The following is a 24,013-nucleotide window of genomic DNA, read 5'->3' as shown; positions in this document are numbered from 1 at the left end:
TATATATATATACACGTGTGTGTGTGTGTGTGTCACTAATTATACTTGAGCGGCCGTTAATATACCTGGGCGGTCCACCCAAGTAAAGTCTATGTGTGGGAAGCACTGTAGATAGATTTTTAAATTTGATGTTTGATGTAATCTTAACCAAAACATGAAGGGAGTGTGGGACAGAGTAGCTCCTCCCCTTAAAAAAACAGCCAATAACGTTTTGCTTTATCACAACTCTGCAGGTGAGAGTGGTTGAGATCAAGTGCATCACATTAAAAGCAAATGTGAAGCGTCTTTAAGGGTTTTTTTAAAGGGTTAATTTGAAGCTGAAGTATGAGGTGATGTGAATAAAACTGTTGAACAATGTAGGCGGAAGTGCCAAACTACAAGCTTTACATGTTTAAATTAGTTTTTTATCTTTTAAACGTGAACCTTATCACTGTTTTGGAGCACACTAGCTTATAAATATCCTAAAAACTAGCAATAATGCAAACATCTAAAAACATTTTAAAACACAGCACTTATACGTAGCACAGCACTTATGCGCTCACAGCACTTCAAATCTTCTAAATATTTACTAGTGATCTCAAACTGGAAAAGGCACCCGTTTCTTAAAATGGCCTCAGACTGGCAGAGAGGGGGAGGTTTGAGTTCACCAGGTAATTTTCTATTTGCACTCACCTACTGCCTTTAACAGATGCTGCTTCAACAGCCATCAAAATGGACCCATCTCCCCTCATAATAGCGCAGGACTTTGATACGCTCTTTTCAGAGTGGATCTTAAGTGAATCACAAGGACAGAGGAAACAGCAGCCAGGGAACATTTCTCTTGTGCTCTCGCTGGCTTGACTAGAGGCTCTATTAATAGGAACAGGTTCCCTGGCCTAAATGCTGATGATTCACAAATGAGTCATCGCAAGAGGGAAAAATTAATGGGATAAAGTGTTACGCGCTTAAACAATACTCGCCATAAATAATGAGATGATGTTCAACGTAATATGACGTCAACCACTCAGTAGCTTCTTTTTTTATAATCATTTTAATGATAGTAAAATGAGGTGCTTTCAATAAATGACTACGATGCAGCTATGGAGCTAATGTGCAAGCTATATGACATTACCAAATGTACTAGTACATCTTGTCCCAACTGGGTCCAACAATAGTTCTCAAAATTAAATTAAGTATAAGTGCTGAATAATGTGGCAGTCACACAATAGTTAACCATGCATTTTAATAAAAATAGTTCACTTATTTTATTCACTGCAGAAGGGATTACTTAGTACCAGTTAACAAAAATGTTCTTCATTGTTTAGAACAAGTGAGTTGAAAAGCATGAAAAAAGATTTTTAGTTAAACCATGGTGGTTGGTGATGCACAAACACAGACTCACATGGGAGCTGAAACTGTTTGCTACTTAAAAAAGGCTGACACAGTCAGAATGCAAGAACTATTTTGATAAAAAATTAAATAATTAATTAACTATTTTGATAAAAAATTTTGATAAAAAAATTCATTCTGTAAAAAGGCTTTTCTTACTTAAGAGTTTTTTTGTCTTGTTTCTAGTCCAAATATCTACAAAATCTTAAACCAAGAAGTATTTTCTAGAAGAAATAATATGCCGAAATTAAGTAAGTTTTTCCTTAAAAGCTTTTTAAACAAGTTTTTTATTTAAGTATCATTTTAGATATTTAGACTAGAAACATAACAAAAAAATCCAAGTAAGAAACACATTTTTTTGCAGTGCACGTCCTTTCATTTATTTGTAAACAAATAGCATACTGTTAGTACATTTCTAATTTATAGACGAATAACCATGTTTGTAAACATTCAAGATGCGCATGCAGTGAGGTTGCAGAATAAACCGGAAGCGAAAGCATTTACAGCGAGGGATTGGCATCTGATGTGGTACAGAGTTTGTTGCTGTCTTAGAAATAAGTTATATTGATTACATATCATATATACTATTTACATAATACTTCCAGCATATTATAACAGCTTGTCACTCAGTATTAAAGCACAGTGATTCTGCAAAATTAACATTAACGTTACGTTCGGATGACAGGTCCATTTGTGATAACACCCTCCCAATGAATTTTGGATAAGACGAAATGGCCAAGCATCCAGCCCAAAATACACAATCTCATTGAAGCTCAAAATGTTTTTACAAGAGAGGAGTTAAAGGCCTACAAGTCTTTAAAACCAACAGTTTTGTTCTGTGTGTTCATGTGCAAGAAATAATGTTCCATGATTACCAGATTCAAAACGATGTAGTGCTAAAAGCCGAGGTTCTGCCAGCCAAAGACAAGGAAATAAAGACGGAGCTATACAAAGCCTATCTAATCATCAACAAGCAAAACAACTGCATTCTGACAGCGAACTACACCTGTACGGCAGGCTATGTGAACTTACACTTTTGCATTTCATTCTTAGCATTCAGTGTCCGCAGTTTAATCAACCATATTTAGCTGTTTTTGCTGAAATCATTGCAGCAATCAAAAACCAGTGATGTGAATGATTCAGGATGGCATAAACTTACCTGATATGAAATGAGAACTGCAGAGTCGAGTATTTTTAATTAGGCTGTCACTTCATTCAGCTCCCTTTTAGCCAAAATCGTCTGCGGTTGGCATTAAAAGCAGTGTGGTGTACGGTAAAAGTTAAGTTGTATATTTTTTCAAATTTGCCATCCTACCACACAACACGACATGTTTTCTATTCCAACTGGTCTCTTTTTGCAACCGGGAGCCAACAGAAATGATGTCATGTGTGACGTAGATTGGCAATTCCTCTATAGTTATGCGTCTGAGTAAAACTTCATTTTAGTTTTTTCCTGTAAATTACTGATGGCATTTCCTCCAAAATTTAAATTTAAATCTTTTCATTTTGGGCCACAAAAAAACAAAAAACAAAAACATAAAAACATTAAAGTGTGTAGAAATATTTAGACAACACAGTAGCAATGTGTTAACTTTAGGTGCCGTATGCAAGTTTTTGACTCTTCTAAAGCATAAAAATACCATAATATGTTTGCAGATATTTAAGAAACATGCCAAGTGAACATACTTGTTTATCTGAAAAACATGCTGAAGACAGATATTCTGCTTTTAAAATGTGTTCCCCTTCTAGGGAACTTCAACACTGCGTCTAACCAGAACGCTAGGGGAACACCTCTTTTATACGCGTCTTGAAGCACATGTGAAATCAATCTAATGTAATTAAGCAGGTGTCGTCAGACCAGAGAGTATAAAAGCCTGTACTGAGCATTCAGTATCAACTTCTTTGCTTTCAAGAAGCACGCACGTGAAAATACACCCTCTTTCAGCGAACTTTCATTACTGACTTGCATACACAAAAACAAAAAAACTGACAACTTACTTTTTTGTTTTGATATGGCAGAAAAAAACTTTAAACGTTGTGTGCCTCCATGCCCTCGCTTTATTACGGCTGGTGACTCACATGATATGTGTTTAGAGTGTTTGGGAGAGGAGCATGCCCTGGCAGCATTTGAGAATGCTGACTGTGGGCACTGTGACGCTCTCTCCCGCAAAGTGCTGCGTAGTAGAAGGGAGTTTTTTAATAAAGCTCCCGTGGCGCGTTCCCCTCGCGGTTCGGGTCCCGCTCGTGCTGAGGCTGAGCGTCGACTTCGGTCGTGGGGTTCGCAGCTAGATCTGGCGGATGAGATGGAGACGGACTCTGTCCTTTCTCTTTCTGGATCCGTGAGATCTAATCCTCCTTCGGGAGCGTCAGAAGCACGCTCTGCGGTTTCTTCTGAGCCTCGTGGGAGGGCGGCGTCCTCCGTTTCCGAGGAAACAGAGACGCCGCAGCAGCAAACGCAAAGAGGGTCGGGGACTCTGCCGCCCCAGTCAGTGGAATATGAGGAGTTAGTGGAGGTGATTTCACGTGCTGCTGACAGGTTTGACGTAATAGAGTGGCAGCCAGCACGTGAGCAGCAACAGCTGCGTCTGACAGGAATGCTGGATGAAAGAGAATTACCCAGCAGAGTAGATCCTCCACTGAGGGACCTCCCCTTTTGCCCCGAGCTACATGAGGCTGTTACGAGATCATGGGAAAATCCTTATTCAGCACGTTTAATGACACCGAAAACGGTTATTTATTCAGCAGTTCGTGGGCTTGGGGAAAAAGCATGTAAAGAAATGCCTTTAATAGAAGAAGATTTAGCGCGTCATCTGCGTCCAGATTTAAAATCTGCAAGGGTCCCTCCTTTGTCGTCTAGACCATTAAGATTAACATCAGGTCTTATCGGCAAAGCATTTATGACGGCTGGTCAGTCTGTCGGATGCCTGCACACTATGTCAGTGTTGCAGGCATATCAGGCTGACCTAATTAAAGAGTGCCTAGATGGCGGGGGAGCGACACCCGAACAGCTTCGAGAAGCTCTTCGGGCGTCGGATTTAGCTTTAAGGGCTACTAAAGAGGCGGCCTCTAGTTTGGGGCGATCTATGGCCACCCTGGTGACTACTGAGCGGCACCTCTGGCTGACACAAGCAGAGGTGTCAGAAACAGACAGAGCTATTTTCCTGGACGCTCCAATATCGAGCTCAGGGCTCTTTGGCAACGCCGTCGATCGTGTCGCCGAATCCTTTGACCGAGTCAAAAAACGCTCGAGCTCCCTCGGGGACTTTCTTCCCCCAAGACCAAAAAGTCAAGGGGCTGTTAAAAGACAGCCCCAGCCGTCAACCAGCTCCTCATACCGTGCAGTACAAAAAGAGAGCGTGGCTTCCCGGGCTCCCCCTCAGAAAAAGAGGGCCTGGAGAGCACGCTCTCAGCCTGAGCCTTCCCCTAAAATTCCCACGAGGACTATAATAGTTTCGAGGAAGGCGAAGGATAAAAGGAAGTCCTGACGTGTTGGGAGTCAGGCTTCCCAAGGCCCCCCTGGACATCGAGAGCACTATTCGACGCCCTCACTAAACAAGGGTCCGTGGAGAAAGGGAGAGACCACCTCACCACGTATGCTGGTGGGGGGTTCTGTGTCTCCCGGGGTGGGCGTTCCTCAGTGTCTGAGGGCATTGGGGACCCCACCCCCTCTTCGGGGGGTCCAAGAGCAACCAGAGGCCAGTCTCGAGAGGCTGGTACCCCTAGCACATTTTCTGGCAGCGTGGAAACACCTGCCGATGGTGTCTCAGTGGGTCCTGTTCACAGTGGAACATGGCTACAAAATACAGTTTTTTGCACGCCCACCGCACTTCAATGGTATTACACCCACCGTAGTGAAGCCAGAACAGGCTCTGGTTATGGAACAGGAAGTACTGGCTCTATTAAAGAAAGGCGCAATAGAGCGTGTTCCCCCACTCGACAGAGAGTCAGGGTTTTACAGCCGGTATTTTATAGTTCCCAAAAAGGATGGGGGATTGCGTCCCATATTAGATCTGAGAAATCTTAATCGGTCTGTCGGGGCCCTCAGGTTCAGGATGTTAACCATCAAAAACATGGTGTCACAAATTCAGTCCGAGGACTGGTTCGTGACGATAGACCTGAAAGACGCATACTTTCATATTTCCATCCTTCCCCAACACAGGAAATACCTGAGGTTCGCTTTCGGGGGCGAAGCGTTCCAGTATCGGGTTCTTCCATTCGGCCTAGCTCTGTCACCTCGAACCTTCACCAAAGTAGTCGAAGCGGCACTAGCTCCACTTCGTATGCAGGGTATACGTATCCTAAACTACATAGACGATTGGCTAATTCTAGCTCAGACTTACGATATGGCAGTTCGGCATCGAGATGTCGTTCTCACCCATATCAGGAGGTTGGGGTTTCGGTTGAACACCGCAAAAAGTGTGCTTGTTCCAGCCAGGATGACCATTTTTTTTAGGTGTGCTATGGGACTCCATGACGATGCGAGCACGTCTGTCCCCGCCACGAATCGCTTCGATTCAGTTAGCCGTACACAGAGTCAAACTAGGCCAGTTCATCACTGTGAAACACTTTCAGAGGTTGTTGGGTCTCATGGCAGCAGCAGCCAGCGTAATTCCGTTCGGTCTGCTGTACATGAGACCCCTGCAGTGGTGGCTCAAATCCAGGGGGTTTTCCCTCAAAGGGAATCCTTTCCGCATGATCAAGGTCTCGCGGCGCTGCCTTCGAGCCTTAAGTATGTGGAAAATGCCCTGGTTCCTGTCCCAGGGCCCAATGTTGGGGGCTGTCTGTCATCGTGTTATGCTTATGACAGATGCTTCTCTAACGGGCTGGGGAGCAACCCTGAGGGGGCTTCCCGCAGCGGGACGATGGGGAGAACATCATCGTTACTGGCACATAAACTGCCTGGAGATGATGGCCGTGTTTCTGGCCTTAAAACACTTTCTCCCAGATCTAAGGGGCCATCATATTTTAGTCCGCACGGACAACACATCGGTGGTCTCTTACATCAACCATCAGGGGGGTCTGAGGTCTCGAATGCTATGCAAACTAGCACATCGGATCCTCCTGTGGGCCCAGAACAAAATTCTGTCCATCAGGGCAATGTATGTCCCGGGCCATCTAAATATGGGAGCAGATCTCCTGTCGAGGCAGGGGGTGAGATCCGGGGAATGGAAACTTCACCCCGAGGTGGTGGAGACCATTTGGGAAAGATTCGGAAAAGTGCAGGTAGACCTGTTTGCTTCCCAAGAGACCACGCATTGCGTACTGTGGTTTTCTCTCTCGCATCCAGCCCCTCTGGGACTGGATGCCATGGTTCAGACATGGCCGAGGCTACGTCTGTATGCTTTTCCCCCGGTCGCTTTGCTCCCAGGAGTCCTGGAGAGAATCCGTCAAGACGGAGTACAGTTACTGCTGGTAGCCCCATTTTGGCCTACCAGAATTTGGTTTTCGGACCTCATATCCCTGCTGGCGGGTCTCCCGTGGGAGATCCCCATCAGGAGGGACCTTCTGTCCCAGGCGGGAGGAATGATACTTCATCCCCGACCCGACCTGTGGAAACTGTGGGTGTGGCCTCTGAGGGGGCCCACCTCATAGAGTATGGACTGTCAACCGAGGTTGCTCAGACCATTCTAAGCTCCAGGGCTCCCTCCACAAGGAAGCTTTATGCCCTAAAATGGGCTCTCTTTTCAGCTTGGTGCAGAGAACACCAGCTGAACCCAGTCAGCTGCCAGGTAGCCTCAGTGCTGGAATTTCTCCAAGATCGCCTGTCTGCTGGGTTAGCTGCATCCACTCTGAGAGTGTACGTGTCAGCTATAGCGGCCTACCGTTCTCCCCTAGATGATGAGTCACTAGGACAGGATCCGCTAATTCGTCGCTTCCTTCGTGGAGCCATAAGGCTAAGGCCTGTCAGCACACACAGGGTACCGACATGGGACTTAACATTGGTGCTCGAGGGCATCTCTGTTCCCCCATTTGAGCCACTGCAGGAGGCGTCAGATAAGTTTCTGACACTAAAAACAGCTTTCTTATTAGCTATTTCTTCCTTGAAAAGGGTTGGTGACCTCCAGGCTTTGTCGGTTGCACCTTCATTTCTGGAGTTTGCTCCAGGCATGTCCAAAGCCTTTCTTTATCCCAGACCGGGGTACGTGCCTAAGGTGCCCACTCATGTGGCGAGACCTGCTGTGCTACAGGCCTTTCACCCGCCCCCATTTCAGTCGTCGGACCAAGAGAAGTTAAACTTACTCTGCCCAGTTAGAGCTCTGAATACATATGTTAACCGGGTTATCAACTGGAGAAAGAGTGAACAGTTACTGGTCTGCTTCGGACCCTCAAAAAGGGGGAGTCCGGCGAATGAGCAGACAATAAGTAATTGGATAGTTGAGACTATCTCATTTACCTATCAGGCTGCTGGACGCCCTGCACCTAAATTTGTTAAGGCCCACTCCACAAGGGCTGTCGGGGCCTCCAAAGCTTCTATTTCGGGCTCAGCCCTTTCTGACATTTGTTTGGCGGCAGGATGGTCGACTCCACATACATTTGTGCGTCACTATCAACTCGATGTAGACCCCTCACCAGGGTCCTCTATTCTCACTGCGTAGTGTGCGTTCACAGTCAGCAGTGAGTCTGGCCTAGTGGGTATTGCGTTCCCCTAGCGTTCTGGTTAGACGCAGTGTTGAAGTTCCCTAGAAGGGGAACGTCTCGGGTTACGTATGTAACCATAGTTCCCCGAGAGGGAACGAGACACTGCGTATTCCGCCATACTCTCTTCTGCCTGTTACTTCTTTCAAGCAAATTCGAAGTTGATACTGAATGCTCAGTACAGGCTTTTATACTCTCTGGTCTGACGACACCTGCTTAATTACATTAGATTGATTTCACATGTGCTTCAAGACGCGTATAAAAGAGGTGTTCCCCTAGCGTTCTGGTTAGACGCAGTGTCTCGTTCACTCTCGGGGAACTATGGTTACATACGTAACCCGAGACGTTTTCCGTGCTAAAACGCTGTCATGTTTTTGTTTTTTTTAACCTGCCTAATGTCAGTTTACCCAATTATAATTCAACACCCTTGATTGCCTTGTTGGAAAACCACATATTTCATTCATTCTGTCAGTAAGACTCTCAAAGCATGTGTCCGTGACCGAAATGCGACCTCCAGTAGACAGTAGCAGACTCCAAAATGAGACACAGATTCAGAGTTCCACAGGAGGCTATTAATAAATAATAAATATTAGCAAATAATAAAAATATTACGAACATAAAGACAAGGTGAGCAGGTTACATTGCAACCCCAAGTCCTAACAGCATGCTACATGATGAGATTTGCAATGATAAGCAATTGGACTGTCTGCACCAGGTGAAACATGACAAATTTAAATGCAGTCATTTTAAAGCACAAAATGGTAAGGTTTATAATCTATTTAATACATATTAAATGTCTTTACATTAATAAATGTACATGTTAAATCACTGATAGTGAGTCAAAGTTCTAAAGTTAAGATCAGTTTATCCTGTTGTTCACTTGTGAGAAACAGAAGCCGTTTGTAATATATCAATATAAAGGTGTTGGTTAGAACAAAAACTCCTTTTAACACAGAAAGTATTCCTTGTATCATGTGCCGTTGCTTTTATTTAGAACACGGTTTAAAACAGCCTTTAGGCTCGATAGTCTTGCTGTTTGTCGTCAATCTAGCAACCTGCACTTGCATTTGTTTTAATCCAGGAATGCAATACCTAGTTCATCCACTGGGAGTCAAACTTACATACTGCACCTTTAACACAGATTTTAGTTGACAAATTTTTAATTGACAAATATTTATTTCCACCAATTCATAAGAAATGAGTAAACAAAGCATGATTTACATTAACAATATTATTTGAAGAAATGTTATCACTTTTAAAGAATAAAACAAAACAACATTTTACTCATATCTATACCACAGTTATTACTTTTGTTTTGTCTGTATAATGTTTTTAAATCTACATGTGCCGAATGTCAAAGATTTTAAGAGAAAAAGCTCTTTAAAAAGATAAAGAAGCAAAAAAGACCAGAGAATCAGTAAATAAACACCATTTTGGGTAAACATCCCATTACAGTGAATCATACCAGATGCATGAGTCTAACCATCTATCAAAACACAAACCACAGGATATTTAGTCTTCACACCATGATCAACCACTAATGCATTTGGTCAAGCAGAGCAACAAACTGTCTGTTTAACCAGTTGGGTTCAGGTTCCCTCTGACATCTTAATTACAGCAAAGAGCTTGCATCACATTAACCCAAGACAAAGTTCATTAAGATTAATTAAAGCAAGAAACACAACATTAATATGAACCTTTACACTGAAACATAAAAAGTGTCACTTTAGAGATCTCTTGCAGGTAAACCAAGACTCGTTATCTAACAAAACAACCACAATGATCAAATCAATAACCACATCACCCTCAAAATACACAGAGGATTTATAAGTGGCCTTTAAATGATATGCCTCATTTGAGGTTTCAGATGTCAGCAGACATCCACACCGTTCACATCTTTACCATAACTCAGTTCATGCCATTCTTCGACAGGGACCCCATACATAAATTAAACTCCCTGCAGACAAGCACAAGTATTTCCATTCTTCTGAAGGTTTCTAAAGTGATAATGAACTGTCGTAAGCGTCCTAACATGAGCCCTCCTGAGGGGAGAGGGGAAGAGTAATGGGACGCATTATTGTTGGAGGTAAATTATGGGAAGCATATGGTGTGGGTGAAGTGAATTAGATGCTCCTAGAGGCTGATGAGAGCAGGACATGCCATATATGCACACACTGGGACATTAAAGGACAAACGCTTGTCAGGTTCTTCAGCTTCGTGACAGGCTGCTGTCCGACTGATAAGATGACTTTGTTAAATGGTTGGTTGTGATTATTCAGGACCTCCCATAAGGGACTGGAATGTCCTTCAGTTAGGATGAAAATATTGAGTAGCAAAGGTTAGAAATGACAGCAATGTTGCAAATTTTGCATTTGATGCCATATAGGTGAATGATTCTAGGTTTGATCTAGGTTTGAAATTTTTTTAAATGTTTTTTTGCTCATCAAAGCTGTATCTATTGGATCAAAAACCTTACAAAAGCATTAATATTGTGAGAATTATTACAATTTAAATAACAAATGCAATTAATGAACAAAAATAATACATTTTCAGCATTATTACAGTCAATCATCATTTTTAAGCTAATCAAATGCTGATCGATTGCTCCAAAAAATAACATTTTATATTTTACATGTATTTTATGTTTTATATAGAGAGAGTTGCCATCAGAATTATTGAACGCCATTTGATTTTTTTTTCTTTTTTTTGGATATTTATCAAATGATGTATGACAGAGCAAGAATATTTATACAGTATGTCTGATAAAAAATGTTATCCGTAGAAAGTCTTTTTTGTTGTTGTATTTTGGCTAGAATAAAAGCTTTTTTTAATTTTTTAAATTATTAGCCCCTTTAAACTATGTTTTTAATAGTCTCCAGAACAAACCATCATTATACAATAACTTGCCTAATTACCCTAACCTGCCTAGTTAACCTAATTAACCTAGTTAAGTCTTTAAATGTCACATTAAGCTGTTTAGAAGTGTCTTGAAAATATCTAGTCAAATATTATTTACTGTCATCATGGCAAAGATGAAATAAATCAGTTATTAGAAATTAGTTTTTAAAGCTATTATGTTTAGAAATGTGTTGAAATAATCTTCTCTCCGTTAAACAGAAATTGAGGAAAAAAATTAACAAGGGGCTAATAATAATAATAAGAATAATATATATAATAATAATAATAATATATATATATATATATATATATATATATATATATATATATATATATATATATATATATATATATATATATATATATATATTCTTTCACTTTTGTCAATTGGTAAAATTTTTTCCCTCGCCACTGTCTTGCTTGGATTGGGACTTGTGGAGCTGTGCATCAATGCTCTTCAGTGTTTGGACTTTCAGCAGTAAAATATAAATCACACTGAACTGAACTAAACTGAGCTTCAACTCTGAAAACTGGACTGACACATTTTCAATTTACTAGAACTTCTGTTTTAAGCTGCTTTGACACAATCTACGTTGTAAAAGCGATATAGAAATAAACATGAATTGAACTAAACATTTCATTTTTTTGTGCAAACTATGATTCATTTGTATGACAAAGAGAAAGTTCAAGAGCATTTATTTGAAATTATTGTTTGTAACAATATATAGTTTTATTTAAAAAAAAAACATTCTGACCCCAAACATGGTAATGTATATTGTCATTCTTTATGTAGAGCCGTAAAATTTACATTCATACAATAATGAACCACTTGAAAAATCTCTGTTTCACTGGATTTATTATTTATAGTTATGTGTCAAGTAAAACATGTTATTTAATTCTGTAATTTACTAATGGTCTTTCTGCAAAACATAGTGTTGTTGTTATAACAAAAAAGGTTGTTAAAATGTTAATATCAGACATTATAAAATAAAACAAACGTTAACATTTTTACTCAAACCCATAGTAAGTGGGAAGTTCCAGAGAAACTGAGAATTTAATCTAACAAAATAAATAAATAAATTAAAAAATTTTATTAAAAAAAAGTTTCACTGGATTTATGATTTATAGTTACAGTATATGCTAAAATAAAACATTTGTTTTTAATTCTGCAAACTACGACTGTAATTCTGCCAAACTTAACATGTTATAACAAAATGCTATAACAAAAAGGATGTTAAAATGTTAATATCAGACTTTTATAAAATATATATTTTTCAACATTTCACTCAAACCCATAGCTAGTAAGTCCAGAGGAATTGAGATCTGATAATAAATAAATACAAACAATCAAAAACAAGAACCAAATAATAAAAATAAATTTTGTACCCAAAAACCTAAAATAATTCCTCACGTACAGCTGTTTTGTTTGTGTAATTTTTTACATTTTCATCCCAACTCCTAGGAAACCAGAGAATAAAGTCTATATGGAAATGTGCACACAAGCAATTTCCTGCACAGCTTTCAATTGATCACTGCATGATGATGCTGCCGTCAGGAAATCTCCAGTTATTCTGCAGCAGCTGTTCTCATGCATTTAAATATCAGACAGCTGAGAGGAGGCGGGAAGAGCTTCTCAGAACCGCAACATCTTCTCCTACCTCAGCGCTCTACACTAATTGCAAATTATCCTTTTCAAACAAAGATTAAACAGCTGTCAAGTTAGAGGGAGGAACGCAATATGCCCTGTGCTGTAATGCTGTGTGTGTACCTGAAGATCTTGCGATGATAAAGGTCACACCAGTACATCTTGTTGGTGGTAACATCCACATCCAGGGCCACAGCATTCTTCAGGGTCGGCACCACTTGTGTGTAGTCCTTCTTCAACAGATCAATGCGGCGGATTTCATGGCGGTTAGTAAACATGAGGTATGGGCTCTTACCTGTGAAGGGACCAGAAAATTGTTCATCAGGCCATTTGTCAACATGGGATCAGGAATAGGTGACTGAGCTGATAAACAGTTTAATAGTATATTTTAAGGGATAGTTCACCCAAAAATTTAAATTCAGTATTTACTCTCCCTCAAGTGGTTTCAAAATCTATGAGTTCTTTAATCTGTTGAACACAAAACAAGAAAATGTTTTGAAAATGTAAAAAATCTGTAACAATTGACTTCCATAGTAGCAAAACACATACTATAGAAGTCAAAGGTTACAGGTTTTCAGCATTTTTCAAAATATCTTGTTTTGAGTTCAACAGAAAAAAGAAACACAAACATGTTTACGACAAGTGAATGGTAAGTAAATAATGACAGAATTTTTAGTTTTGGTGGTGAACTATAATTTTAAAGCTCCAGTCACACTACGTGCGACTCGCAGCGGCAAAGCGACAAGTCTACATGATCAACGGCGACTGTTGGCGACCAGGGGCCTTTTTCAGTAAGGAGGTTCAAACAACTCAGAGTTTAAACTTGAACTCTGAGTTGATTTACCGAGAGATTAAAAACTCTGAGTTTTCGGTTTCAGAACAACTGATCTGAGTTGGGTCAATCAACTTTGAGTAGACCAACTCAGAGTTAAGCGCGCACACCGTGACTATAAAAAGGCATTATCAATGGAGCGCAGACATAACGAGTGACTATGGCAACATCTTAAAAAAGAGATCAGCATTTCTTTCTCCAGCTGAACTTGATGTGCTCATGCAAAGTTATAGCAAATATGAGTGTATATATTTAAAATGAAGCAACCATCAGTGAAACAGAGACAGTTAGCGTGGGAAACCAGCTGCTCAAGTTAATGCGTAATTTTTAATTTTAAGTATTTAAACATTTTAAGTATAATAAAATAAGTAATGTAATGTGTGACGTTCATAGCCTACTTTTTTTCTAAACTTTTATACACTTTTATCAGTTTTAATAGATTTAACAGTGTACTTGTTATGTGTCTGCCTTTTTATTGATCAAGTGATAGAGGTTGATATAACATTAAGAAGGTAAGCAGTAATAAAATTATTTTTAAACAGAATAATAATCCCATTAATCTAGTAACAGTGCATGTCGAAGGTTAAGCTAATTATTTATGAAAAAAAAGGACAAGCTTCGTACGTGACTTTGTTCTGTGTGTGACAAAAATGTAGGCAATAGCTGTGTTTCCATCTAAATATAGGCTATTACATAAATTTGTGCAAAACTGGAATAACGCCTAAAAATAAAGCAGCGTTTTTATCCAAAGAGTCGAAGAGAACACAATCGTCACTTCCTGATTAACTTGCGCCAAATATCAACAGTAAAAACAGAATTTACTGCGGTAGAATAAGCTGCATCAATGATTTTTTTTTTAATTAATGTACCTGAGCCTCAGAAGACAATTGACACACAATGAACACGTGGGGGCGTTTGAAGCCAGACGCGGAGATCTTGACACGCTCCAGACGCTCGGAGGTAATTGATAATATACACTAATACTGAAACAGTAAATGCATTTTAGAATGACTAAAACACCATTTAAGATGTTCTGCAGTGTGCTCAGTCTGCTGGTTTGTCCTTTTACACACATTTTCATCATCATCTCTAACAAACCATTTTTTAATGTACATACTATAATTTGTTAAGTGCATTTCGTAGTTTATGTGCATCTTATCAAATAAAAGTTTAACCTACTCAGTTATGCACGTTATATTATGCGTATTTTCAAAAGTTATGTGAATCATGACGTTTCCATCAATCTTTTTTATGCACATCTCCAAAATGAGCTCTAAAATAGGTGTGTGGAAACTTAAGGCTAATGCGAGAAATACCGCTTCATCTTTAAAAAGGGGAGGAGACCGACAGAAACTCAAGAGTTTAGAGAATAAAACCTGCTCCGGACCAGGTTAGATTCACAGAGTAAGTTACCACGATAACTGACTCTGAGTTAAAGTTAACTCTCTTTTAGAAACAGGCTTGACTTACCCTGCTTTCTCGAGTTTAATAAACGTTTAATAAACGCCATTTTGAAACGGAAAACCTAGAGTTTCTCTCATTTCAGGGTTAAACTACTCTGAGTTTTAACTTAACCTGCTTTCTGAAACAGGCCCCAGGTGGGTGTCGAGCAACACAACAAAGTTAAGAATCCTTCAACTTTACGCAAATGAAGAGCGACTTTCTAGAGCGACAGCCAATAGGAGCACCAGTAGAGCTCACGTGTGATCCTCTCTCTTCTCACTCAGAGGCTGATTGTATTCGTGCTGTATATATCTACACAGACCGCGTTTGCAGCAGGTCACCACCCAGAGCGACAGACAGCTACAAAGTTGCTGCTAGTGTGAATGAGGCATTAGGCATCTTGAGATAATAAACATCAGAAGAATATCTTTAGCATCTTAATTGTTTTAAAAAGGCTTTTGCTTCTTACAGAACAAAAAAAAAGTTTGAGAAAAGTCTAAGCATATATCAAAATACCCAGCCTGATCTTATGAGGAAACGGAAGTATGTTACGTTTTGTCAGTTTAGTGGCTAAATCAGTCTAATTAAATGGCTAAATCGAGTACAATTTTAAAAAGGAGGCGTGGCACCCAACCCCACCCCTAAACTCAACTGTCATAGGGGGATGAGCAAATCGTACCAAATTGTATGAATTAACACAAGTTAGCCACTAAATCAAAAGCTTACGAATCTGCCATAACATTGTGTTGAAATACCACAAACTTAAACCAAACTTGAAGCACAATATATGAAAACAATTACGGTGCTTTTTTGGACATTATAATGCATCCTGTTTTATTAATTTATTACAGAATTATTTTAAAAACAATACACAATAAATAATACAATATTTTTACCACAAATTACCAAAGGTGACCAGGCACATTTTGCATATATCTGAAACTTTAATTTGATCACTTATCATTATTTGAAATAATGTAAAGCATGTCATTTATTTTTTAACCTATAGTAAATATGTAGAACCTTTTTTTTTTTTGCATTTCGGCATCATAATTTTATGAATATTGTTTAAATAATTAAAGTAGACACTTCACTTAAATTTAATCTGGCAACTAAGTAAAAATAGTTTTGTAAATTTATTAGATGCTAGACTTCTACAATATTCAACAACTCAATGGACAGAAAAAAGCATTTATGACAATATGACATAAATGAACTCTGTTAGCATCTCTTTTTGACCTTTATTGTGTTAAAGTTGTTAATTATAAAAGTTTAACACTTTCAAAAAAAAAAAAAAAGAAAAATACACTTTAAACCTAAATTAAATAAACTATGCTAATATGTTTTTTTTATACTCTTAGGGTGCTTTTACACCAGTTTTGTTCCGAAACAGGGATTAAAATTGTGTAAAACTTGGTGCTGTTCGCTTTCACACAGCAAAGTTTCTAAACGAACCAAAAGAGATAAAAGTCACGTGCGAATAAATTCTCCTCACATTGGTCAAAGTTTCAGGGTTTATTTTGAGTTCCTGCTCAGCTGTCATGCCAAATGAACCGTGCTAACTGGGGAGACACGCCAGGTTCCGAAACAAAAGTCTAGGTGTGAAAGCACCCTTACTGTGTGCCAACTTCTGTTTGATGTATCTTTTTCATTTCTCTCTGAGCATTTTTAAATAAGTCTATCAGACAAATACATATATTGCAGATAACTCCATATTATCTCTACCATTTTAAAAGACCAGCCTCTGGGTAAAATAATTTCACTACAAATACAAAGATGCAAGAAAACTATACGGCAGAGTTTGCAATGAAATCCACCAGTATCAGAGTGTAAATGTGCTACAGGGCGACGGTGAAAACATTGAAACTCAAATGATTAAAATGCTCCCAGAGGAGAAGAATATTTTATCATTTCAATTATTCAGCCTGCTGGAACGCAGTTCAAATGTTGTGAAAAGGAAGCTAAAGGGAGCTGGCATTTTAATGATTACTGTTAAAAAAAAAAAAAAAATTAAAGCCAGTCTTCTTGTATGGGTAAACACATAAGAGCATTTTATACTTAAACACAGTGACTGATTTGCACTCACACTATTTACTAATTAGATACACACACTTATGGAAAGCACCAATATAACCATGCGTCTAGTATAAGTGCATATAATTGTGTGTGTAAAAGCACTCACATCATTTTGTTTTATTGCTTATTTGATTTGCAGGCTAGGCTAAAATGTGAACTGAATCATTAGTGTACCATGACTGGTGTGTGTTTGTGAGTCTGCAGTGCACCTGTGATTCAGCTTTCTGGGTTATTGACATGTGGCCGCAGTGGGTCTGAATGTTTCCAGGTAATTACCCTGCAAATCTGTGTATGCAGATTTATGAGTGTGTGTGTTTGTGTGTGTCTGTGTGTTTGTGTACTACTGGGCAGCTTAGTCACTGTGGTTTGGTGCTCAGTCATGCCAACACAGAACATCACTGACCCTATTAGCTTATCCGCTCTTTTTAGCAGCAAGGGCACTTGACTTTCAGTCACTTGCTCTCCTTCACCTTCCCCCCACTTGATATGGGTGTAATTCATTTTCATCCTGTCATCCACTCACATCCAAAAAAAAAAGGCTTCAGAGGAAAAAAGTTCCAGAGGAAAAATCTGTTCTCCCAAGCCTCATTGTACCCTTCCTGTGCCCTCTATTATGCTTTCATTCAGCTTTTCATCTGTAATAAGCTCATCGTGCCCAGACATCTTACAATCCATATTGAGAAAAAGAATATGATGCCATTGTCTTGTGATTTAGGTATTTTTCCTGCACTCCTCAGGTATGTTTATGATGATGTGATTGATAAGCAACACAATTTGCTTCTTTGTTTTTTACTTTTTAAACTTTACACATTTGGGTAGGGTTGCAAACTGTGGCGAAAAGTCCACACTAGAGGTTTAGGACCAGATTAACTACTAGCTTGCACCAGTGCAATCTATCTTTTCAGCTGAAAATTGTTGTGAGGAAACAAAACTATTTTGTGTTTTGTCAACAAAGTGGCTAATTTGTATGAATTCATATGAGTTCAGTTGTACGAAAACCCAAGCCCTAATTATGGCATCATTGAGAGAGGAGCAAATTGTACTAAAATGTCTGAATGAGACAGTACAATTTCATACAAATTAGCCTCTAAATCAAAACATTACAAATTGGCATTGGTCTTTTGGTGTTAAAATGTTGGTATTTATTAAACACGTGAAGAATATCTCTGAAAAGGCGTGGACGTTATTTTTGTGCATACTGAATATGAATCTGTAATAGTTTGTAATAGTCTGTAATAGTAATTAATTTAGTAATCTAAATTAATCAAGTAATTTGATTTACTAACTATGTATATATATATACACATTTATTTTCTTGTCAGCTTAGTCCCTTTTTAATCCGGGATCGCCACAGCGGAATGATCCAGCAAGTTTTTACGCAGCGGATGCCCTTCCAGCCGCAACCCATCTCTGGGAAACATCCACACACACACTCTTATACTACGGACAATTTAGCCTACCCAATTCACCTGTACTACATGTCTTTGGACTGTGGGGGAAACCGGAGCACCCGGAGGAAACCCATGTGAAGGCAGGGAGAACATGCAAACTCCACACAGAAACTCCAACCTTCTTGCTGTGAGGCGACAGCACTACCTACTGCGCCACTGCCTCACCCTATATATATATATATATATATATATATATATATATATATATATGCAACGCAGTGGCACAGTAGGTAGTGCTGTCGGATCAAATTTGACAGTGACACAACAAGTAAATGCAAACAGGACATACTAAAACTGAACATCATCATGATATAACCAGGGAGTGTTTTCTCTGAGGGAAAAAAAAAACTGTTCCTCATCAAAACATTGTATGGAAAAAATAAGCCATAGAACAGAAACAAAATATTCAGATATTGCAAAATATGACATTGTGTACAGTATGACATTTTAGAGTGTATTTAATCACTTTTTTTTCTAAAGTACCACTGATCAGTTGGAGACATGCAGTATCTTTCTTGATTCCCTTGAGCTCACTGAATTTAAAAAGACCAGCTTAAGGATTAGATGGGGAATAATTGAAAGTGAATTTTTCACAGGAGAGTATGCTATATCTCCATCATGCTATGACTGTATAGGACTGAAAGAGACTGGTTCAAGTGCTAAATGAACCTGAATGTTGGTGTTAAAAGAAAGAACAAAAATAAGATATCACTTTTAGTGAGGAATCAGCTTGTTGAATATAAAGATACAAGACTGATCCTTATAGCAACGTGTTTAAGTAAAAAAAGAATGAGGAAAAGCTTAAAATGATGCAGAGGGAGAGTGAAGCATAACATATAATGTGCAGCAGGTGTTGTGTGGTCAGTTGTGACGCTCAGATTTGGCAGTGATGTAGAGGAGATGAGTGGAGCTGATGGATGAGATCCTCACCACCCATCCCTCACTCTTTCATATTTCATCTAGTCAAAGCCAAATATTTTTTCTGCTGAGGCTCTGAGCGGTGCTGGTGAATCAGACAGGTGGATGGAGAGCTCATTTAGATTGTGTTGTGTTGTGCTGCTCTTCAGAAAGCCCTCATGAGCCACTGTATCGTCAGCAAATATTTTCATTTTCCGCAAGAGTCAGGATTCAATCACTGTTACCCATCTGCTGGACTTATCAATCTCAGAAAGACAGGTGGAGAAAGAGAGAAAGAGAAACTGAGAGAAAGCGATGACACTTCCAGCTTTGGCTGCATCACATTTCCATATAGCAGCATGATGGCCATCTTTGGTGTCATGACAGCTTTTATTTGCGAAACGCATAAATCAGCACTTTCTCACAAGGCCATATGTGCATTAAGCATCTTCACTCTGAAGGTCCTTCAGTGCTGACTAATAAGTTTTTTTTTTAAAATGACACGAACTTTTAAACTGGCTTGATCCTGTATTACCAAGGACTTCTAACAACTTATTCCAATCCTTTAAATATGCTTCATAATGAACTGCATGCTGCGACGTAATTACAAAAATTGCATCATTTGCCATTTCTAAAACTTCTGTGTGACAAGCGGAACTAGTCCCAACTACAAAAATAATAGGCTAAAAGTAAACAAAAGTAGGTTGAAAAATAGCGGAGAAATAAACAAAATGAATCAAATGTAAAGTAAAATGCATTTCTAAACTAACAACGTCAATTTAAGTAGGCTATATACACTGTGTGCGAATTATACACTGATGATCAGGGAAACAACTTTTTCGGTGAGTTTGTGTAATACATGTTTCAGTCACTTTTTTAATTACTAGATTATTAATAAAACATATTTAAGTTTTCAGCCTTTCAGCGTATATTCTGAGCTACAGTGTTCTCTGATTATCTATTTCAAATGTTACTGTAGGTTAAATTACAAACTTTGTTATGCATCTAATTTGACTTTACTTTCAGGCTAAATGTAGATACAAACAAATATTTCACGAAATATTGTGAACACCAAGTCTGTCGGTGCTCTAGATCATCCAATTTCAGACTTTTTCCTAGAATAGACTGATTGGCAAAATTATGTTTTACAAAGGTTTTAGGGGTGGTCAAATCTATAATTATATTATCAATTATTTTAATGAATAACATTATTACTTAAATGCATATCAGAGGGAAATAATAGTATTAAAGTATCAATGGACTGACTCCATACATCTTGTTTTGATGTCCTTCATGGGGTATGTGGCATTAATTAGGGGATCAATCCCCTCCAAACCCCTTGTAATTCGCACCCTGTATACAGTATGGTAAACCAACAAAACACAGCACCTTAGAAAAAAAGTCTTATGGATGCTGTTGAATTCCCATTCATTAATAGGCCTAAATAAATGTATCCGTTACTCATTCTGTAAGGTCATATAATCAACGAAGAGTAAGACAATGTAAATAAAAACAAAGCCTATTTTATTGGCTGTTTTATTCCTATCACTTTTAAATGACAAATAATTTACATGTCTCTCTATATTTAATCTAAAACACTTCTTTCTTTCTTTCTTTCTTTCTTTCTTTCTTTCTTTCTTTCTTTCTTTCTTTCTTTCTTTCTTTCTTTCTTTCTTTCTTTCTTTCTTTATGATTGTACCTGCAATGCCTTTAGTGGACTTGATTTCTGTGTTCTTTTGTTTTGATTTCCAAAATGTATCCTCACTGTAGTTACCAAATTTACAAGGATAATACAAGCTTGTTTTAACAAGTTTTACTCAGGTCTTGCATTCAGTCTCACCTTGGTGTTTTTTTTAAAGCAAGTGGCTCTGTGTTTACATTGTGGCGACACCCATTTAACCAGGGCTGCGTGATCTAGTCCCGTTTTACGTGAGCACATGGCTTGTGTTGTTTCTTTGTGTCCATGCATTTGAATCCTCGCTCCTTTCCTTTTCTTGAAACCCTGACACACACACTGTGTGTGTACTACAGACAGGGTATATGAAGTAACACAAAGCTTTAAGTTCATTTCAATGAAGATATGTTTAAACTTTATAAATATGCATGTTACTTAATTTGCCCAAATAGAATAATAATAAAAACAACACAATTTAAATATGTAATTATTATGTATATTTTGTTGTTGTTGTTGTTGTCTAATTTTCTGTAGCTACAGGCTAAGTTGACAGGATACTGGTAAATTAACTAAGCAAGAGTTTCCTGTTATGCTTTTCCAATAAATCTGTATGCAAAATAAACAAAAATAACTATCACATAAGAATAAATGACAATTATTCTGTTTTTCCGCTGAAGCATTGCATCAGAAAAGGCCAAGAACTCTTCAATTTATGCTTCACACTTTTCAGATACACCATCATCCTCTTCTCATGTGCCATCATATCACTCCAACAGCCTGCCTCATTCACAGTCACACACAAACACATGCACACACACTCATTAACTCAAGTCTTTCAGCCACCCTCTCAATATCCACTACAATTCTCCATAGGACTTCCCCTTTTCCCCTATTTCATTCAATATCCCTGCAGCTGCTCACAAAGGTAGCTCACAAATAACCGTGTGGCATCAGTCCTGAAGACAACACTCCACATCGGAACACGTTTTCGATTTCCTCCACAACACAGACAGGCATCATCCCATTGGCAGACACCCAGAGAGACACAGCGTGACACAGTTTCATCACTTACTGGAGTCAAACATCGGAAGCAAAGAGACAGAAAACAGGTGGGAGTGAAAGCAAGAAGATAATCAAATGATGCGCGTGTGGGTGAAACACCTTGACTGACATGTAACACCGGAAAGAGAAGGAGACAGACTGATGGATGTGGCAGTGCCAGTCATTACCCATAAACCCCTCGATCGTGTCACTCAATGGAGGCTCACATTAAGGCCAAATTACATGCCTCAGATCCAAGCTCTACTGGCTCACGACGGCAGAATATTACTGGCCAATAGGAGAGCTGTAGGCATATGACATGTTTGAGGCTCTGTAGTATAATACAGCATTTTCACACTTTAGTACTAATACACTAATAGAACAATATTTACACAATTTTAGATTTATGTAAAGCTCCTGCTTGTCTGTAATAGTAAAAAATTTTTTTATATTATTTACACTATTAATTGTTTTTTTTGTATGTGTTTGATTTGTTTCTTTATTATTATTTTTTGTACTGTTATTATTATTTACTTTCTTTCACCATGGCATGGCATGGCATTTTATAAATCACTTTGACTTTCACAACAAACAAGTTCAAGAAAATACTTTTCATTTGTTCATGACTAGTAATTTCATTAATCCAAAACTAGGTTTCTTTTCAGTTTTTTTGTCATTGTAGGATAAACAACAAACAATACACATACTTTAATCTGATTTATATATCTGCACCCGATCGTCACTTTAATAATTCTAATTCTTTGTTTTAGGCATAAATGATAGGTCACTGTGGATATTAACAGCAGATTCAGTGAGCTAATCTGCGGATCTCTGATAGTAAAATTCAGGCGATTCCGCTTCGCCTCCAAAATGCGGCCAGCTGCACTGAAAGAGCATTCACTACTTGTTGTAGGAATTAACAAGATTCTCGTTGCAAGGTGCTGCAGTCTTGTAAATAAGCGATCTTGTTTCTCCAGAACGATAGCAGATTATCCTCTGATGACTCCTCTAACTGAAAGTTTAAACAGTTCTCGTGCACTTACTTATTCTTGCTTCCCTAATTTTGGGTGTCTCATCTTCCGATTCTGAAACTAATGGTCCACTGCCATGTCCTGCTACATCCACCCGCAACCCACCCGCAATTAATCATACTGTAATTTATTTTTACCCAACCCGCCTGACCCACAGATTATCCACAGTGCCCGCGGATATAACCACCATCCGTGCATCATTAACGGAGAGAAGATTTTTTCAACACATTTTTAAACATAATAGTTTTAATAACTCATTTCTAATAACTCACATATTTTATCTTTGCCATAATGACAGTAAATAATATTTGACTAGATATTTTTCAGAACAACTTTTATACAACTTAAGGTGACATTTAAAGGCTTAACTAGGTTAATTAGGTTAACTAAGCAAGTTAGGGTAATTAGGCAAATTATTGTATAACGATAGTTTCTTCTATAGACTATCGAAAAAAATCTAGCTCAAAAATATATACTGTATAGCTTAAAGGGGCTAATAATTTTGACCTTAATAATTTTGATTGTTTTTTTTAAACGAAAAACTGCTTTTATTCTAGCTGAAATAAAACAAATATATATATATATATATATATATATATATATATATATATATATATATATATATATATATATATATATATATATAAAATATATATATATATATATATATATATATATATATATATATATATATATATATATATATATATATTTTATATATTTACATTATATAATGTATATATAATGATTAAACAATGTGATGTTGAGCTGATAAATTGGCTGTATTTGGAATGCCATGAATAAATAAATATTACACTAAAAACATCAGTATACTGTAGGTGGTGGCAATAACACATCATCCACTGAATCATTCAATTTAACAATGTGTTAAAAATGTTGATTCATATACAATCAAAGCAAGTTGCTGTCCTTCTTAATGACTCACCGAATCACTGACAGTGATTTGATTCGTTCAAAACAAGTATTCTACTTCAGCTTTACATAAAACTATTTTTAAAT

The 24,013-nt window shown here is 38.1% G+C and overlaps 1 protein-coding gene across 4 annotated transcripts in view; it reads right to left on the bottom strand.

The window, feature by feature from the left end:
- Positions 1 to 24,013, bottom strand: part of lrp8 (low density lipoprotein receptor-related protein 8, apolipoprotein e receptor) — a 290,837-nt gene that overhangs the window by 41,468 nt on the left and 225,356 nt on the right. For all 4 annotated transcript variants that reach the window (XM_087255654.1, XM_087255652.1, XM_087255653.1 and 1 more), the window contains 1 exon segment: positions 12,671 to 12,842. In XM_087255654.1, the coding sequence (XP_087111780.1) occupies positions 12,671 to 12,842 (172 nt within the window).

Source organism: Danio rerio, chromosome 6 (assembly GCF_052040795.2).
Source record: "Danio rerio strain M-AB ecotype USA chromosome 6, GRCz13ab, whole genome shotgun sequence".
NCBI classification, from domain to species: Eukaryota; Metazoa; Chordata; class Actinopteri; order Cypriniformes; family Danionidae; genus Danio; species Danio rerio.
This window is presented reverse-complemented; position numbering and strand designations above follow the sequence as displayed.